The following is a 17,948-nucleotide window of genomic DNA, read 5'->3' as shown; positions in this document are numbered from 1 at the left end:
TAAAAAACAGCAGTAATCTCGTCACCTAGTATTTGTCTCTATGTCTGTATCTATCAGTCACTCACTCTGTGTATATTTACCAAAACGTGACAATACTGTACATACTATTTTTATAACTTCTTATTTAATAAGAAGTCACCATATAAATATAAACACTATCATTATTTTAATAATGTAAGGGTATTAAATCATAATTTACTTGTCCAGTCCTATATTATGGGGCATGTAGATTACTTCTAGTTTTTAGATGTTAGAAATGATGAAGTCATGAGCATCTTCGTGAATTTCTTGGTGCCAGACATTGTGAAGGCATTGTGCTGCTTAGAGCTTGGAGTAGACTAGAGCAGACAATACCAGATTAAACAGTCAACTAGACTGGTTGTCAGCCAGCTTGTCTGCCAAGAGCCAGAGAGTAAATTTTTTTGGCTTTTGGTCTCTTTTGCTGCTATTCAACTCTGTTGTTGCCATGTGAGAGCAACCATTGATAATATGTAATAAATGAGCTGTGCTCTAATAAAGTGTTATTTGAAAAACAAGCGTAGGTGCAGGTTGCAAATTTGGTGCGTGGACTGTGGTTTGCCAAACCCTGTTCTAGAGGCAGCAGAGACCCACAGGCCAACTGCATCTTGTGGGGACTACAAACTGTAGAACAGAATTCTATGTATTGATGAGCTAAGTTTCTGTTATGTCCCATTAACAGTTCAAAGGAAAAAAAACGCTCATATTTTGAGAGTCTCAGAATAGAAAAATGGCAAAATGTCGATACCTTTCAAAGTGAGAAGCTTTCAATATGTTTTGCTGCAAGCACTTTCACGTTCAAACAGAGGGAGGCTGGCTCTTCAGGCCTTGGTCTCAGATGCGCTCTGTCTGGAGGGGCTGAGAGACAGAGACCCTCGACTAAAGCGTTGCGCTCCCGTTCTGGGAACGGGGGTCGGACTAGGGCTACTAACGCGCCGCTTGTCATGCACAACACAGTTTTGAATTAAGTGCGTGTGTATTAGGTGTTTTCATCTCTTTCCTGTATAAAATCAACATGATTTGCAAAACCTGGGTTTGCAGGGCAGGGTACCATCCCGTCTAAAGCCACTCTTGTTGTGAGCTCAGGTGTAGATGAAAAGCAGTTCTAAATCCCATTTGCACATTGATACGCTCTGTGGCTTAGGTAAGTCTCTTAGCCTGGGGTTTCTTAACCACTAATCTGTTAACTGGCAGCAGTCCATAGAAAAATGCACGTAATTTATTGTGAATCACAGATTTTGAAAGTGGAAGACAGTATCCCAGGAGAACACTGGCAGTCTGAGTAGAAAGATTGGGGGAATATTACAGTTTCACAATAAAATGAATCTGGAATTTTCAGGTATCAAGAAAAGAAAAATAAACACATTCGTTAATTCCCTGATAGGACTTCTGGTCAGAGGGGGTGGAAGAGTTACAGAACAAGGACATCTTCAGTGTAGTTGTGTGGTTTAATAAAAAGACTAAACCCCCTTTGTCTAATAGAGTGGTTTCAACTGAGGGTGGGGGGCATTTTTGTCCCCCAGGACATACTCGGCCACGTCTGCAGACGATTTTGGTTGTCACAACTGGGGTGAGGTATGTGCTGTTGCCACCTAGTTAAGTAGAGACCAGGGATGCTACTAAACTTCTGCAATGCGTACACGACAGCCCTCCACACCCAAAGATACCCACCCCGAAATCTCAGTAGTGCCGTGGCTTACTGGTCTAAGACAACGATATGAAAAGTGAATTTAGTGAATCTATAGGATGGGGTGTCAATGAGAAAATCCCCGACTTCATTGTAATGCCACATTTTCCTTTCCCAGGAATTGGTTCTGATTTTGAAAACTTCATCTGCAAATTTAGATTTCTACCTCATTCACCTACAGGATGCTTGATCAAGGGAGCAGTTCCCACCTGTACAGATTTGACACACTGTGCTGTCTACCACTGACTGCCAGATGTTGTCAGCCGTTGTTCAACAACTGCAAATAAAATGTCATCACAGTATCACTAGCCTTAGAACACAACAAGGACAGTCTTCCGAGCGAGAGCCACCTCAGCAAGTTGTGTTCAGCCACTGCGGTAGTCTTGACTTCTAGATTTAGAAGGTGCATTTTGTAATAATGGTGTTCAGATAAACCTCAGACTAGCTATTTCTCAGCTGCTTTATCAAGGGAGACTGGAGAGTGTATCCATATGATGGAATATTATTCAGCCTGAAAAGGAAAGAGGTATTGGTTGATGCTACAGCATAGGTGAATCTTGAAAATTTTATGCTGAGTAAAAGAAGCCAGACACAAAAGATCACATATTATGATTCTGTTCCTATGAAATGTCCTAAATAGATCATAGGCCCGGAAAGTAGATTCGTGGTTGTCGGGCGTGGTGGGGAGGAAAATGGGGAGCAGCTCTAATGGGTACGAGTTTTCTTTTTGGGGTGATGAAAGTGTTCAGGAATTAGATAACGTGTGAGGGTCACGTAACATTGTGAATATATTAAAAACTACTGAACTGGACAGTTTAAAATGGCAAATTTTGTAGTATGTGAATTATATCTAAATTTTTTAAAATGAAAAAAAAAAAAGTGGAAGACACACTCCCGTGTCCCCTTTAGTTTACCCTCCTGCAGGCTCTTTTACTGCCATCTCATGGCTCCCAGTTCGTGGGGACGCACAGGCCTCCAGTTCGTGGTCCTGTCCCAGGCTCTGACCTCATAGTTCCCAGTCTCTGCTCATGGTCTTTCAGACACTCCCAGAAGCCTTCAGGAGGCACTAGGCCCTATTCTGGCTCCACGTGGCCCCCTGGCAGGCGTAGGAACAGAGGACTCTTTCTAGCCTCGCTCACTTTGGGCTGGGTAGACTCTAGGCTTGCTCTGGATTTTAGGCGTTTACATTTTGCCTAGGTCTTTTGTTTTTGTTTGTTTGTTTGATTTCTCAGATGCTGCTTGACTTAAAACTTTTATTCCAGAGTTTTCTTGTCTTTTTGCTTCTTCTTGCTTATTTGGTGCTTCATTCTTTAGCCTAAAACTGATTTGCTATAAGTTAGACAGTTTCTTACAGGTATTACCTAAAGGAGTAAAGATAGGTGCTGGATTAGGAAGCAGGGTGACAAGAAATAATTTAAGTCAGTAATGATTTAATTTGATAACCAAATAAAGAGAAGTTTTAGAGTGAAACAAGGGCTGGTATACCATTATAGGGAAACCCAAGGCTTCTCTGTGTGGAAAAAAACTCACTGTGCTAAATGACTAAGTACACTATCCATTTAATTCTCAAAACAACCTTTTGAGGCAGAAGGTAGACTCTCTACTTTACAGATGAAGAAACTGAAGTTTGGAGAGATCAAGTAACGTGTGTATTCACAAGGCTTTCACATGAACAGGTGCTCCTGCCTTAGGACAACTTTAGGTCTCTACCTTCACTTTCACTCCCCAAAGAACGGGATCTTTGTTCAGGGCTGAAAGTTTAGCAGAGAAACATTCTGAGGCCAGTGAAGGCCCCTGCCAAGGACAGAGCTCCCTGACGAAGGCCAGGGTCTGAGCTGGGACCGCACGGATGGGGAGGCTGCGTGAGCTCCCTAGAAGGTGGCCACGGGGTAGCGGCAAGCAGGTCTGCAGGTTTTCACCTTTGCACAGAACAGATTCGACGAGAGTTTGCTAGCCAAACCAAGATTGTTCCGTAGAGGAAAATAAAAAGCGTCCTAAATCAACTGTTGCATTTTATCTTATTACCTAGGAAGCCGAAAACTGGAATACTGATGCTCAACATGGGAGGCCCTGAAACGCTTGGGGATGTGCACGACTTCCTTCTGAGGCTCTTCTTGGACCGAGACCTAATAACACTTCCTATTCAGAAGTAAGATGCCTTGAACACCAGTATTCACTCATAACTTGTCCAGTGCATTTTGCCTTACCGTATCTCAGTTCTGTAGTTGAAAAAACGAGGCAGTTTTACTGCCTACCTGCTAGTGGCTGGAGCAGCACCGTGATTTTCTATGAGCTGTAAGAGGGATGTGATACTGGGAGAACTGCAGGAGAGAGACAGCAGTCAGCGAGGGCGCTGCTTGAGCCCGTTCCTCCCAGAGCTCCCGAAATTGCAGATGTCCTGGCCCAGCCGAAGTCCCGTGAAAGTCTGTAGGGATGTATTTGTTCTTGGCACTTAACAGCTGGTTGACACGCATTGCTGTGAATTCAAAATTTATACTTTGCATGTAATATAAATGCAATAGGATAAGAGTGTTTACAGCGAAAAGCGTGTGTCGCCTTTACCTGGACTCCCGCTGCCCAGTCACCCGCCCTGGAGGTGGGCGCTCTCACAGCCACAAACAGTCCGTGCATAGCCACGCATAGATATGTACGCGCACATATATCCACCCCCACCCCCGTTTTTACACACATGCGAATGTAACCATGTACATGATTGGGTACTTTACTATATATTTTTTTCAAATTTATTGTACCTTGGAGATAGTTCCATAACAGGTTATATAGATCTGGCTCAATTTTCTCATGACTAAAGAATTGCATTGTGTGGTGTGCCTTAGTTTATTTAACCAGTGTCTCACTGACAGACACTGAGGTTGTTTCACTGCTACATGCACATGCTTGTACATACACCTTTGCTCATATGTGCAAGTATATCTATAGGGTAAATAAACTTTTTCTTACATTAGGAGGAGTAGATGCTTCTTAATGTCTAACATGTCCCAGCTCCGCTAGGGGCAGGGTTGAGAGGTGTTGGGATCGTAACTAGCACACATCTGGGTCTCTGCCCACTCGTTCGGGGGCCTGAATTGTCAGGGTTTAGAACAGCCTCTAGAGTGTCTAGTTTTCTCTCTCATGAAGGCCAAGAGAGCCGGGCCTTGTCAGTGACCTCAAGCTTCTATTTTTAAAGGCTTGATCTTGTTAGGCTCTTCTTAAAATTTTGCTTATCTTTTCCTCATTGAGTAGAAAATGTTTCTGAGGTTGCTAAGGTGGAAGGCAATCCACTGACCTGCATGTTAAATGATTTAGTAAGCTGGCACCGATCATCGCGAAACGCCGGACCCCCAAAATCCAGGAGCAGTACCGCAGGATCGGAGGCGGGTCCCCCATCAAGATGTGGACTTCCCGGCAAGGAGAAGGCATGGTGAAGCTGCTGGACGAGATGTCCCCGCACACAGGTAGCGTGCCTCTTCCTTCACGTCTCACGAGGTTGGCTCTTCCAAAGTAGTTAGGACATTCAAAGCTCTACTGGAGGCCAAATGCAATTCTGGGCCCCGGCAGCCCTCGGTTTGTGGAGGTTCCCATGTGATGCACGGTCATTTAGTTCGTGAGGCATTTTCCTTTGTCCTTGGCTGCATACCCTTTTCCGTTACTTCCTTATGTTACAAATTAAAAAGCTAAAGATTGGGAACATTCATTTCAAAAGGCAGTTTGAGGCATGTGTTAAGTTGGACTATAAGGAAGAGCCTACATACCCTGAATGAAAGATGCCTCTGTCCTTGTTCTGGAAGGAAATCTTTGGGGAATGGATTGAGGCTGCTACTACTGCCTTTCCTTTCTGTGTGGATAGCTAATTGTTAGATCAACAGTTAGAGCCAGATTAGTTAGTTGTCACTGCAGCCGTGAGACTGAGCAACTTCCAGCAACTGCTTTCAGCTCCTGGCTGTGCCACCGTCATGAGGCATCTGCGTGCCTTGTTGGGCGTGGTGCCAAAAAGAGGATCGCACCCCTCTGGCAGCTGTCCTCTGGAAGCCTCTAGCACAGAAAAATAATGTGCAGGACGAGACCCCGATGACACTGGTGAACTCTAAGTGCCATCTGCGGTGCCAGTCGAGACCCCGTTGATGGCAGGGCACACCACTGTTTTCATGTGATACTGACACACACACACACAAACTCTGCACGTGAATTGAAAAAAAACTTTAAAAATATATTTTAGAGAAAGAGACAAAGTGGCGGGGAGAGAAAAAGAGGGGGAGAGTCAGTCACAGGTTGATTCTCGCATGTGCCTTGACCAGGGATTGAACCTGCCCCCTTGGCATAAAGACAACGCTCTGACCACCTGAGCTACCCGGCCAGGCCCTCTGCCAGTTGATGTTAAGACAGCGTCTGTTGTACGTACAGACCAGTGTGAGAAATGTTAAAACAAAAAATGTGCATCTTAGGCCATGTGAAATCCATTGTTTGCAGATACTTTGTTGGGCTTCAGGACCAGGACAGGAGCGGGACACAGTGGGGACCCACAAGGAGAGCAGCCCCGCCTGGCAGGACCCGCAGCCTTTCACTCCTGTGGCGCACAGGCAGGGACAAAGGGCTGTGGCCCTGGGCAGTTCCTCTCACTTGGAAAATTGCTCAGTTGCATCTCTGACTCTTGGGTTTGCTTCCTGCCTTTCCTTGCAGCTCAAGGGCATTTCTTACACAGTTCAGCCACACCTGCCACAATGTAGCTTCTAGAAGCTTGGGTGAGGGGAAACTTGGCTGAGCTCTGCCCTCACCTGCTTGATGGAGAACAAACTCTAGTCACGAACAGTTTATCATGACAAAAGGCTTAGTGTGAAGTCAGACCTGCAGCTGCTGTGCTGTCTTCAGTGGAGAAAGGAGGCGGAAAGGTGGCATTTTTTTCTGTTGACATGTAGTGTAGTGCCCGTCACCATAAGGGGCCCTCGTCGAGTTGTCAAACTTGAAAAAAGGAACACGGGGCAGACGTCCTTCTCACCTCCCCCGCTCCCGGTGGCGAGGCTGCTGGGTTGTCCCCGCAGACAGGCCAGCAGTGGCCTCTGACTCCCAGGTTGGCCCGGAAGGAGTCCCGTGGCATGAGCTGGGTTTAACCCAGTGTCCCGCTCACTCTCAGACCTTTAACTGTGTTGCCCTCCGATCATTTAACTATGTGGCCAATCAGTGCAAAGGGAGGAAGTCACAAGCGTCTCCACTCTAGGATTACCAAGTCCCTGTTTCGGTAAGGACTGGAGGAGGATATCCATTTCACATGATCATAGTCAAATTTTTGGAAGAATCATTTTTTTAAAAAAATCCTCGCCCGAGGATGTGTTCATTGATTATAGGGAGAGAGGAAGGGAAGGAGAGAGACATCGATGTGAGAGAGAAACAGATTGGTTGCCTCCCGTACGCGCCCCAGCCGGGATCGAACCTGCAACCTCGGCTTGTGCCCTGACCCGGGGACCTTTTGGTGTCCAGGACAATGCTCCAATCAGGGCTGAAAGAATCATTTTAAAAAATGAATGATTAAGCCTTCTATCTTATGGAGACATTGGAAAAGAAGGCTATTATTCTTTATTAAAACTTTGGGAATAAGTTTAGGGTATCCATGAAGCACACGTCCGCTCACTGGCTTGCCTGTCCAGTCACTTGGGTATTACTGATGTGACAGGAAGGCATCCTTCCTCCTTTCTCATTCCCATCACTTGCCCATTTGATCCCTCACCCACGCTTTCATCCATCAATTCCCACCCCCGTCCATTCTCCCATCCAGCCAACCACCAGATACATAGAAGCGCTGACCACATTTCAGGTGTAACGATAAGGGATAAAGTGGTGAATGAGTCACACCTTGCCTTCGTGGAGCTGATTTTCCTGGTAGCTGCCACTGAAGCAGAGCGTGGATTCTCTCGGCTTTTCCAGCTTTTGGGAGCTTGTCCAGGGCCTCGTCTGGGAGGGCTTTGGTACTGAGGACCCTTTGGCATACCGTCGTCCCCTGTGGCCCACAGTTGGCACCCTCTAAATTCCTGCTTTCTCCTGCGTGGCAGATGACGCCTGGTGGTTTCCGCAGGCCTGGGTGGGGGGTGTGGTCGTTGCCCCAGGCGAAGCCCACTCCCTCATTCATTCGCCAGTGGCCCACCGAGTGCCCTGCGCTGTTCGATGCTGCTATTCAAAGTTGAAAAACAGGGTGACTACTTACAAGAAGCTTCCATTCTAGTCGGACCTGGCTCCTGCAGGCCAGTCTGCTTAAGGGGTAGAGAGAAACCCTTCGGAAGAATTATGAGAGCCACATGTATGAAGGCTGGTGATCACACAGAGTGGAGTAGGAATCAGGAAATAGTCTCAAGGGCTAGAAACTTCTTTGGGGGAACTTTGCACTGAAGACCAAGATCACCAGGCCTGGCTGTGTGGCTCCCTCAGGGGTGCACCCAGATCACCTGAAAGGAAGTTCCGCGTGCTGTGCACAGAGTGGGCCTGAAGCCGGGTGATGGCGACCCAGGAGCCTCTGCGGCGAGGACACCAGGCGGCTCCCTGCCACCGTTCCAGCTGCTTTTCCTCCCTGCTTCCTGGCCTCTGTGTTTCTCCCTCTCTTCTTCTCTTTCTTACTCTTCCTTCCTACTTGCACTTCCTTTCCTACAAAACTATACATTTTACTTTTGAGCTCTGTTTGTTTATCTCTGGAAAAATTCTCTCTAGGCAAAGAAAGTAATGATTATAGATAGATAAAAAGGTTTCATGCTCTTTTCTTACTCTTTTCTTAGAGAAGTTTTTGTTGCTTGTTAGCCAGCATAAAAACTTCGAAACTTGCACTGTCTTTGCCTAGAATTGACTATCACCTAACACGGTGAGTTACAGGAGGGAACATAGCTGGGAATTGGTCACCGGGACCACACTGCAGTAGTTCAGGGGACAGAAGGCAATAGCTGAGAAGTGCAATCATGTCATGAAAATTCTAAATCTGAAGTATGTTTTACAAATTATAGTGTAGTTACAGAGGCTGCACCTGCTTTTAATGACACTGTAAGTGCTCCTCAGTAAAAGAATTCCACTGTTGTTCGTGGGGTGCACAGGGGGCGGGGCGCGGGTTCTCGCAGACCGGCCGGCCGCCCCTCTCCGGCCTGCACGGCTGCAGGCGGATTGCGTGCCCCATGGAGCCTCATCTGGAAGATGGGGACGATAACAGACCCCAACCACAGGATCATGGTGAATATCGAATAAGCGAGTCCCGAAAGGCATTGGCATGGTGTGTGGTGCATAACGAAAAATCAGCGAGTGGGAGCTTTGATTATTATTTGTCTTGGGCATAGGGTTCATGGTCTGATACACATTAAGAAGAGTCACGCACTCTATCTCACAGCTTTTTCTCAAAGAGTCATGTACAAACCAGACATCTGAACTATGGTGCATGCTGAATTAATGGGCTGGAAATTAATGAAGGTTTCCTGTTTAAAAATCCAATTTCTCCGCTCCTTTTCCCCGTTTTCCTAGTTCTCACCACAGCGTGTTCACCGGGCAGGCGCTGTGAGGGTGGACTAGGCTAGGCCAGCGAGGCAAGTATTGGGGGCTCACTGTGGGCTCAGATGTGCTGCCAGCTGTGGAGCTGTCGGCGTCCAGGCGGCGCCTCCCTGCCCTGCGCTCCTGGGCAGCCAGCTGCAGGGTGAAGCCCATCCCAGCAGGGAACCTTCGCGAAGCAGCCCTTGTTACTTGCTCAGGATAAGTTTCTGCAGGCTGTCTCCAACTGAGCAGTTTAGCAAGCCTTATCTGCTCTTTCCAGAGTGCGTTACTCTCCCCCTTCAAAATGTGGTCACCACCCTGCCTTTATCTGCGAGGGCAGCCTCCCCGCCTCCTTAGTCTGCAGTATTGAGGAACTCCCAAACGCCAGGCGTTGGGTCTGCAACTTTCAAAGGTGGAGGGAACACGTGAGAAGCTGGTGGGCCTGCAGCGTCGGGGGTCCTACTACGTCAATCTGATAACAGTGTCTCAAAATAGATCAGAAAGCCAGTGCCGCTGCAACTACACCTCGGCTGGCCAAGTGCTCCTCAAACATGGACTTGATGATATTGTGGTAGTTGGCAGTTTCAGGACAAGCCACGTAATCTTGGAACAATCAGTCATTTGGAGTTTGCTCACAGGGTCCTTTTCTCTGGTGTGTTTTAACTGCAGTTCACCATACTTTATGCAAGAGGATATGAGGTTGGTGGCTGAGAAGGAACAGACAGCTGAAAATGATTTCATTTATACCCTTTCCTTCATCTACTTGTGGTCCCCAACCAGAGGTTGCTGAATTAGACTGTCCTTCCCACATGCAGATATGCTTCTGCCTTCTTTCAGTGTGCTGCTCCTGTCGTTGGTAACATGCTCTGTCGCTTCATGGTTTCCTGGGCCACATTCTGTGTGTGTGTGTGTGTGTGTGTGTGTGTGTCCATCCATATACATAAACAATAAATGCGTTTATCTTTCTCTTTACTTTAACCTAAATGCTTCTTATGTGACAGGTTAGTGTTATATTCTTAGTTGCAGCCCCCTCTAATGGTTGGATAGTGACATTATCTTGGGTTTGTTTACTTTTTTAAAAAAATATTTAGTTTTAGACAGAGGGGAGGGGAGGGAGAAAGACAGGGAGAGAAACATCAGTGTATGGTTGCCAATCACATGCCCTCTACCAGGGACCTGGCCCGCAACCCAGGCACGTGCCCTGACTGGGAACTGAACCAGCAACCCTTTGGTTCACAGTCCGGCGCTCAATCCACTGAGCCACACCAGCCAGGGAAGGTTTATTTACTATTACTTAATGTTTATGTAGTGTATTCTTGTATCATCCCTGAGTAGAAGTTAGATGTAATCCTATGAAAAGACAAGGGAACCAGGCTGGGTAAACTTTAGGAAACTTGGGTTTCATGATTTTATAAATGTCAACGACTTATGTGGTTGCAGATGCTTTTAAAATGCAGGGGAAAGCCCTGGCCAGTGCAGCTCCATTGGCCGGAGCACCGTCCTATACACCAAAAGGTTGCAGGTTCGATCCCTGGCCAGGGAGCGTGTGGGAGGCAACCAGTCGGTGTTCTTCTTTTACACTGATGTTTTTTTCTCCCGACCCCCGTCTTTTCTCTCTGAAATAGATAAACATGTTAAGAATAATAAAAATAAAATTCAGGGAACAAAGATGCAGGAGGACAAAGGAGCAGACAGAGGGAACTGGTGAAGCCTTTGGGCGGGAACACAGAGACACGGCTGACACAGGCCCTGTAGGTGCCAAGAACAGTGATTTAAAAATGCCACTCAGTACCTCCAACTAAAGCATTGCTGTTGGGTGTTTTTTATGTATTAAACGAGAAAAATCATTTCAGTCACTTGTTACCAATGAACTTGTACCGAGTATCCCAAAGCTTTTATATGAACTAGGTGCCCTGGGGCCTGAGGGCACAGGAGGGGGAGCTCGGGTGGTAGAAGCAGTGGGGGCAGGGAAGGAAGGCGGGGGGCTCTGGGATGGGCAGAGCCGCATGTTATAATTCCAGCTCCACCATCTGCTAGGTGTGGCTTTGGGCAGGCCCATGAACCTTGGAGAGTCTCTGTTTCCCTATCTGAAAAGCAGGGTTTAAACAAGAGGGAATAAAAAGCCAAGTGTCTACCACGGTGTCTGGCACAGGAGAGGAGGCTCCTAGGTCTTTTCTCCCTTCTCATCTCAGTCAAGAGCAGAGAGCGAGGCACAGAAGCTTGAGTTTTAAAACCAGCGTGCTGAGTAAAGATGTGTATGCCTGAGAGGCGAGGTTGGCCCCAGACAGTAGTGATTAAAAGTCCATGTACTAGCTGATGACCAGATACAATCCAAGGAATAGTCTAAACTTCCTCACATCGCCCACACCGTAGGGAATTAGGTGAACTGTTCTTTGTTCTGGACATCGCATTACGTTTGGCCACTCTGAGGAATATGAAGATTAATACTTTCTCCTTTCCACACATGCTTCCCCGTAGCCCCTCACAAATACTACATTGGATTCCGGTACGTCCACCCTTTAACAGAAGAAGCAATCGAAGAGATGGAGAGAGATGGGCTGGAGAGGGCTATTGCTTTCACGCAGTACCCGCAGTACAGCTGCTCTACCACAGGTAAGGGGTCTCCATAGCGAGGCGGAGAAGCCCGGCAGGAGCACCTGGGGAAGCCGGGCGCGAAGGACAAGTTACGTCCTCCGTGGTGTGAGTGGCCAATCCGGCCTGTCTGCTTTGCACTCGAGAGTGCGGGTCAGTCCATTTGAAATCTCCAGGTTCACCTGTCCCTTGAGTATCGCCCGTGTGCTTTGAGCGACAAGTGGTGGCGGCCAGCAGTGCCGCGAGTGTTCAGTGCTGTGGTGCAGTGGTGCGGGGCAGCGGCTTGCAGCTGGTGAGCTGCGGGGTTTGTAAAGCATGCAGTCCCTGACTGTTTAGTCAGGGGCACTGACCTCTTTTCCCTCAGATTGTCAAACAGAAAAATGACAACAGCCAATGCAACAGCAGCCCTCCAGTGTGAATGCATCAAAATTATACCTTTTTTTTTTTTTTGGCAGATCAGCAAAAAATGTAATATATTTTGTTACAGAATTATAGTGTGTTGCAGACTTTTAGTAATTAGTTTAGGTGTGCCATGAGAGGAAAAAGGTTAAAAACCACTGGTACAGTGGATCAAGAATGAACTTTAAAAATAGGTTGTGTAATAAACCTATTTTTATGGCTACTTTTTTTTTTCTTTTTAGAGTGATGGGTAGGGAGGGAGAGAGGGAGAGAAACATCAATATGTGGTTGCTTCTCACACCCCCGCAACGGGGGACCTGGCCCGCAACCCAGGCATGTGCCCTGACTGGAAATCGAACCAACAACCTTTTGATTCGCAGGCTGGTGCTCAATCCACTGAGCCACACCAGCCAGGGCCCTAGTATTTTTATTAATGTAACAAAGGTGATCGTTGTTTGCACTTTGAAAGCAGAGGTGCCCATATAGCATGGGAATAGTGGCATGTTTTTTGTTATGCTTCATTTATGGGTTGGTTACTAGTCGAACCAAAGCCCAGTTTGAGGTTCTGTCTGCAAACTTGGTATACTAGATTTTGGGAAGTACTACTGTGTGTTATTTCCTGCATACTTAACTGGAGCAGGAGAATAATCTACGTTTTCCCACCCCTGTCTCATCAATTGAAGGTGAAGCTTCTACTGCTACCCACAGATATATGTGTTTGTATTCTGTTTCAGGGGTTGGGGGTCAGCACATTTTTGCTCCCAAATTGCTTTTGGATATTAGTGTATATTCTTTCTGTAACTATAAGGAGCAGCAAAAGGTTGCCGGAAGACGTATGCAAAGCCTACTGTTTCAGGGCACCTGGGAAAATGCCTGAGTCCTCCAACACCTGCAAGAGTCTGAATTGTGATTTCTTTTGAAAATGAACCTCGAAAAGATCAAAATGTCTGGTAATATGTTATTGGACAATAAATCAGATTTTTAAACTTCTAAGCTACTGTATTTTTCTGTGTATAAGGCACTCTGTTTTTCCCAAGTTTTTGAGGGAAAAGTAAGGATGCACATTATGCATGGGTATGATAATCCCATGTATAATGCGCACATAAGCGCAGGTGTGCATTATACGTGGCAAAATATGGTGCACTTTTGCCTTGCTTTAAAAAACGTACCTCCCTGTGTGACTGTCTGCTCTCACAATTAGACACCTTAAGCAGATTGTCACTTACCTGACAGAGGATGGACCGGGGGTCTCACTTCTCAGCCGCTCTGTCAGCGCGTGTCTGACGCAGCAGCGGCTGTGCAGCTGTCCTGCAGCAGCCGTCACGTGCAAGGACGGTGCCTGTTCCCTCCGAGGTGGGAAGCCTTCGGGAAGCACAGTCGCGCCCCGAGCCCGCTGGAGTGCTGTTTATCTACTGCGTGTTTTAGACACACGTTGTGACAGAGCCCATGTTTTGTGTGGATCAGTCACCAGTGACTTTTTCAGTTTTCTTTTCCTCTTAAATACTTCTGGTAGTTCATGGAATGTTTCTGAGTGACCCAGACCAGCTAACGTGGCTTCTGGACGTCCTTTTGCACATCTGAAAGTGACACTCACCGGTAAAATGTGGTTTGCAACATGAATATGGTGGTGACTACTTCGTAATTTCTGGAGAGAATATTCGCGAACCTGGAATGGACTCCATTTGGAGTCCTCTCACTCATTGTGTTCTACTCACCAAAGTGCATTTATTTTCTGAAAGTTGCGTGTTAGCCTCAGAGCACACTTTTGATTTACACATGGCTCTGTCCTGACTAGCACTTTAAGTTGGAAACCTGACTGACTAATAGAGCTCATAGTCAGAGAAGCCAGCGGGTTGGCGTTGGGAAGCCTGTGGCATCTGGGAGCGTCTGCTGTGCAAAGAGACGCAAGAGGCGGCCCTGTGTTGGGATATGCCTCACAGGACCAAGGCCTGGCCCCACTCCCAGCTCCCCTAGGCCAGGATTAAGTCGCACTGGGTTGGCATTTAGCATTTCATGGTTTCTATCCCTTGCATAGAAATAACAAGTTTTGTTAGATTACCTGTAAGGTTTTGATAGCCATTTAACTTATTCTAGGAAATGACAATTTTGTAGAAGCAGGTAAAAATAGAGAATGCCCATAGAAACCTCAATAAGCTACTGTTTTTATGAACAAGCCACTAAAAAGGATGGCTACAAAGCTTTTATTTTAATGTGGGAAATAATTCATCTCATAATACCAGCTAAAAATGCCCAAAGGACTCAGGATGCAAAATTGCATATATACTAAAATTACAAGTTTGTGAAACAAGACAGCTAAAAATAAAGATAATTGGAAATAATGATGCTGGAATAAAACAATGACCATATTACTCAGCTGGGGTGATGGCCAGTTTCTTGTTTCCTACCCCTGCACATCCTGTAATGGGGCTGGTGACCTTCACAGTGGGGAAAACAATTGCAACATGCTTTTAATTGTAAAGCTTGGTCCCTGCAAATAACAACCGCTTATATTTCATAAATCCACTGTGATCATGTTTCTCACGAGAAATGACCTCAATAATCTTTGAAAGGCTGTTGAAATTGATTGCTTTTTAGTGATCTTCATTTGGGGGGTGGTTAAATCTGTATGCATTTTAGGGTATTGAAATGATTGTAATGAGACTGATTCAGTTTAGAAGCAGTTGCCTACTTTGCACTGCCTTTACTAGTCTTGTTTTATATTTTCACTGTAGTCAATATGCACCTACTAAGTGGCCCCCTGTATATTTCAGGTAGCAGCTTAAATGCCATTTACAGATACTACAGTGAAGTGGGAAAGAAGCCGAGGATGAAGTGGAGCACAATCGACAGGTGGCCCACGCACCCGCTCCTCATTCAGGTCAGCCCGCCCCCACCTGCGGCCCCACCCCGCTGCACGCTGCCCAGCCTCTGGTGCGGGTCAGGTTCTTACCCCGGCCTCTGAGCCTCGCCCTTCTCTTGCTTAAATCGTAGGCTGGGGATTAAAAAAAGAGGGGGTTAGAGTCTTGATTTATTATGACAAGAGAAAGTAAATTTAAAGATCAAAGGTTAGACCCTTTTTTTTTCTTGAGGTTAATACTGTTAGTCACAAACCACAGCAGAATTACACTTTGAGTTTGATGTTTCCCGATAACCAGAAGAACATTAAAGATTATGCAGGGTGTTTCTGCTAATGTGCACTGATAGAGTGAATGACGATGAATAAATCCTCTATCTTCTACATCCTCTAAAATGTTAAACGTTTTTAAAACTTAGATGTAATTATATCTACATGTTCTGAGGCATGAAAATAAATTTAACATTTCAACTCAGAAGTTTCATATATTAGAAGAAATTTCAAAATTCTTCTCACGATTATATTTATAATATTTATATTAATAGACACTTGATATTAGGAGAATCGGTAAAAACTACAATTCTAAAGCCATGACTTTTGTTTTGTTTTTTTGTTTTCTTTTAAGATTTTATTTATCTTTAGAGAGAGGGGAAGGGAGGGAGAAATGGAGGGGGAGAAACATTGATGTGAGAGAGAAACATTGATTAGTTGCCTCTGGCACATGCCCCAACTGGGGACCAGGCCCTCAACCCAGGCATGTGTCCTGACCGGGAATCAAACTGGCAACCTTTGGCTTTGCGGTACGGTGCTCAACCAAAACTGGGCCACACAGGTCAGGGCACCAATGGCTTCGTTTTTGTTTTTAATTTTATTTTTCAATTATAGTTTACATTCAATATTATTTTGTATTAGTTTCAGGAATACAGAATCGTGGTTAGACACTCATCTGCTTTACAAAGTGGTCTCCCCAGTATTTCAAGTATCTGCTGCCACCATAGATGGTTATTATAGCGTTATTGACTATATTCCCTATGCTGTGCTTTACATCCCTGGGGCTGTCTTGTGACTACCAATCTGTATTTTTAACCCCTTCCCCTTTTTCAGCCAGACCCACAATCCTCCCCGCTGGCAACCATCAGTCTGTTCTTCTGTGTCTGTGGGTCTATTTCTGTTTTTGTTTGTTTGTTTATTTTGTTCTTTAGATTCCACATATAAGTGAAATCATAAGGTATTTGTCTTTCTCTGCCTGACCTAGTTTGCTTAGGATAATACCCTCTAGGTTCATCCACGCCGTCACAAATTCTAAGATAGCTTTAATTAGCATTTATTCTAACCTTTATTTCCCTCTGAATAAGAATGCTATTGGTAATTGCCCTAAATCAGACAAGTGTAGTTTTGTTCTGTTGGTGGAAGTTTCTACCTTAAGTTGAGATAGGAGATATAGTAGATGCTTCAAATTTCATCCAGTTTACATTTCATTCCTTCGACAACCTCTGTCTGGCTGCCGAAATACCAGCTTAACACTTTTTAGGAGCCTGGAGTCACCTAAAATCTGTAACCACTAGATGGTGCTAGACATCGTTAAAAGCAGCCAGCCCTCCCCGAGCAGTCAGCGTTCTTGGGCATGCCGTTGGTGTCAAGGGTTAGCTGAAATCCAGTTTTAAGCAAGGAGTGAAAAGTAGGTGCCTTCCCTTAGGGATGGGTGTGGTTTGGGTCTGGGTGTCCCCTCACGCATTTGTTCTGTGACTGGGGTCCAGTCAGCATGGCCTGAAGCCCCGGCTGCCAGACTCTCTTGCTCCTTGCTTGGACTGGAAGCGAGGGGTGTTTCAGGTCAGCCCTGACATGTGGTAGCGAGAACTGCGGGGTCTGCGCAGCATCTGCCTGCCCTGATCCAGTGAGTAATTAGATTTGCATTAAAATTCAGCCATTTGAAAAGGGGGGAAGCAGAAAGATGGAAAGGTCTCTTAACTGAGGAAGTCTCCGTTCATAAAATGAAAGGGAATTTTAGAGGCGTTTATCTGCCCTCCTAGATGGTGTGATTGAAGGCTCTGAGAGCTGCCGGCCTCTTTCATTCTGCTGAGGGATTGAGCCTAGAAAATACCGCAGATGGGTTTTGGATGATTTAAGTAGCACTTGGACTTGCCCGCGGCTCCTCAGTTTTGACGTGGCTGAGGGTCTGTTGTAAGCCATAGCACATTGTGTTTGTACATGCAGGTTTGCAAGATGAGAAAAGGAAAAATACAAAGTTTTTTGGAAACAGAAATTGATACATAGATTTTGTTCTTAATATTATATAGATTACATGAGAAGGGGATTTGATATCTAGCAGAAATAGAAAAAAACAAAACAAACCTAAACCCTAGACTGAACTAACACTAAAAATATAGTTAAAAACTACAACTGTGATTTTAGAGAGAACAAGACATTGATTTGTCGTTCCACTTATTTATGCGTTCATTGGTTGATTCTCGTATGTGCCCTGACCAGGGATCAAAACCACAACCTTGGTGTATTGGGACGACACTCTAACCAACTGAACTGTCCAGCCAGGGCTAAAACTATAAATATTTTAAATCAACATTCCAACTTATTACAGGTAGTAATTACTTAAAATAGTCAGTTACTGCTGTTACCTAGCTGTTGGCAATAATTGGAGTTTAAGGATGTTCCAGGCTCCTGTGTAAACTTTGCAGTACACCTCCTTATCTGGGCTTCTGTCCAAAAATAATCCTTTCTGAGCATCCTTAGTTTCCAAACACTGCAAAGGCTTATCAGAAAATACTGTTTTTGTTGGTATGTAACCCTACTACATCCTATTAGTAAATTACAAATTTTGAAAAGGGAACTAATTCTCTAGGTACCATTTTGTGTCTTAGGGCATTTCCTAAATTTTGAGGGTTCTGGGAAGAT

General features: G+C 45.5%; 1 protein-coding gene across 1 annotated transcript in view; it reads left to right on the top strand.

Annotated features, from left to right (window-relative positions):
* The window catches only part of FECH (ferrochelatase), a 34,140-nt gene that overhangs the window by 7,158 nt on the left and 9,034 nt on the right, over nucleotides 1-17,948 (top strand). The window contains exons 3-6 of the mRNA XM_054583720.1: nucleotides 3,735-3,854; nucleotides 5,012-5,160; nucleotides 11,672-11,806; nucleotides 14,956-15,062. Of these exons, the coding sequence (XP_054439695.1) occupies nucleotides 3,735-3,854; nucleotides 5,012-5,160; nucleotides 11,672-11,806; nucleotides 14,956-15,062 (511 nt within the window). The remainder of the gene's footprint in view (nucleotides 1-3,734; nucleotides 3,855-5,011; nucleotides 5,161-11,671; nucleotides 11,807-14,955; nucleotides 15,063-17,948) is intronic.

This window comes from Pteronotus mesoamericanus, unplaced genomic scaffold (assembly GCF_021234165.1).
Source record: "Pteronotus mesoamericanus isolate MK-2021 breed Mesoamerican mustached bat unplaced genomic scaffold, CSHL_Meso_final contig_74, whole genome shotgun sequence".
Classification (NCBI taxonomy): domain Eukaryota; kingdom Metazoa; phylum Chordata; class Mammalia; order Chiroptera; family Mormoopidae; genus Pteronotus; species Pteronotus mesoamericanus.
This window is presented reverse-complemented; position numbering and strand designations above follow the sequence as displayed.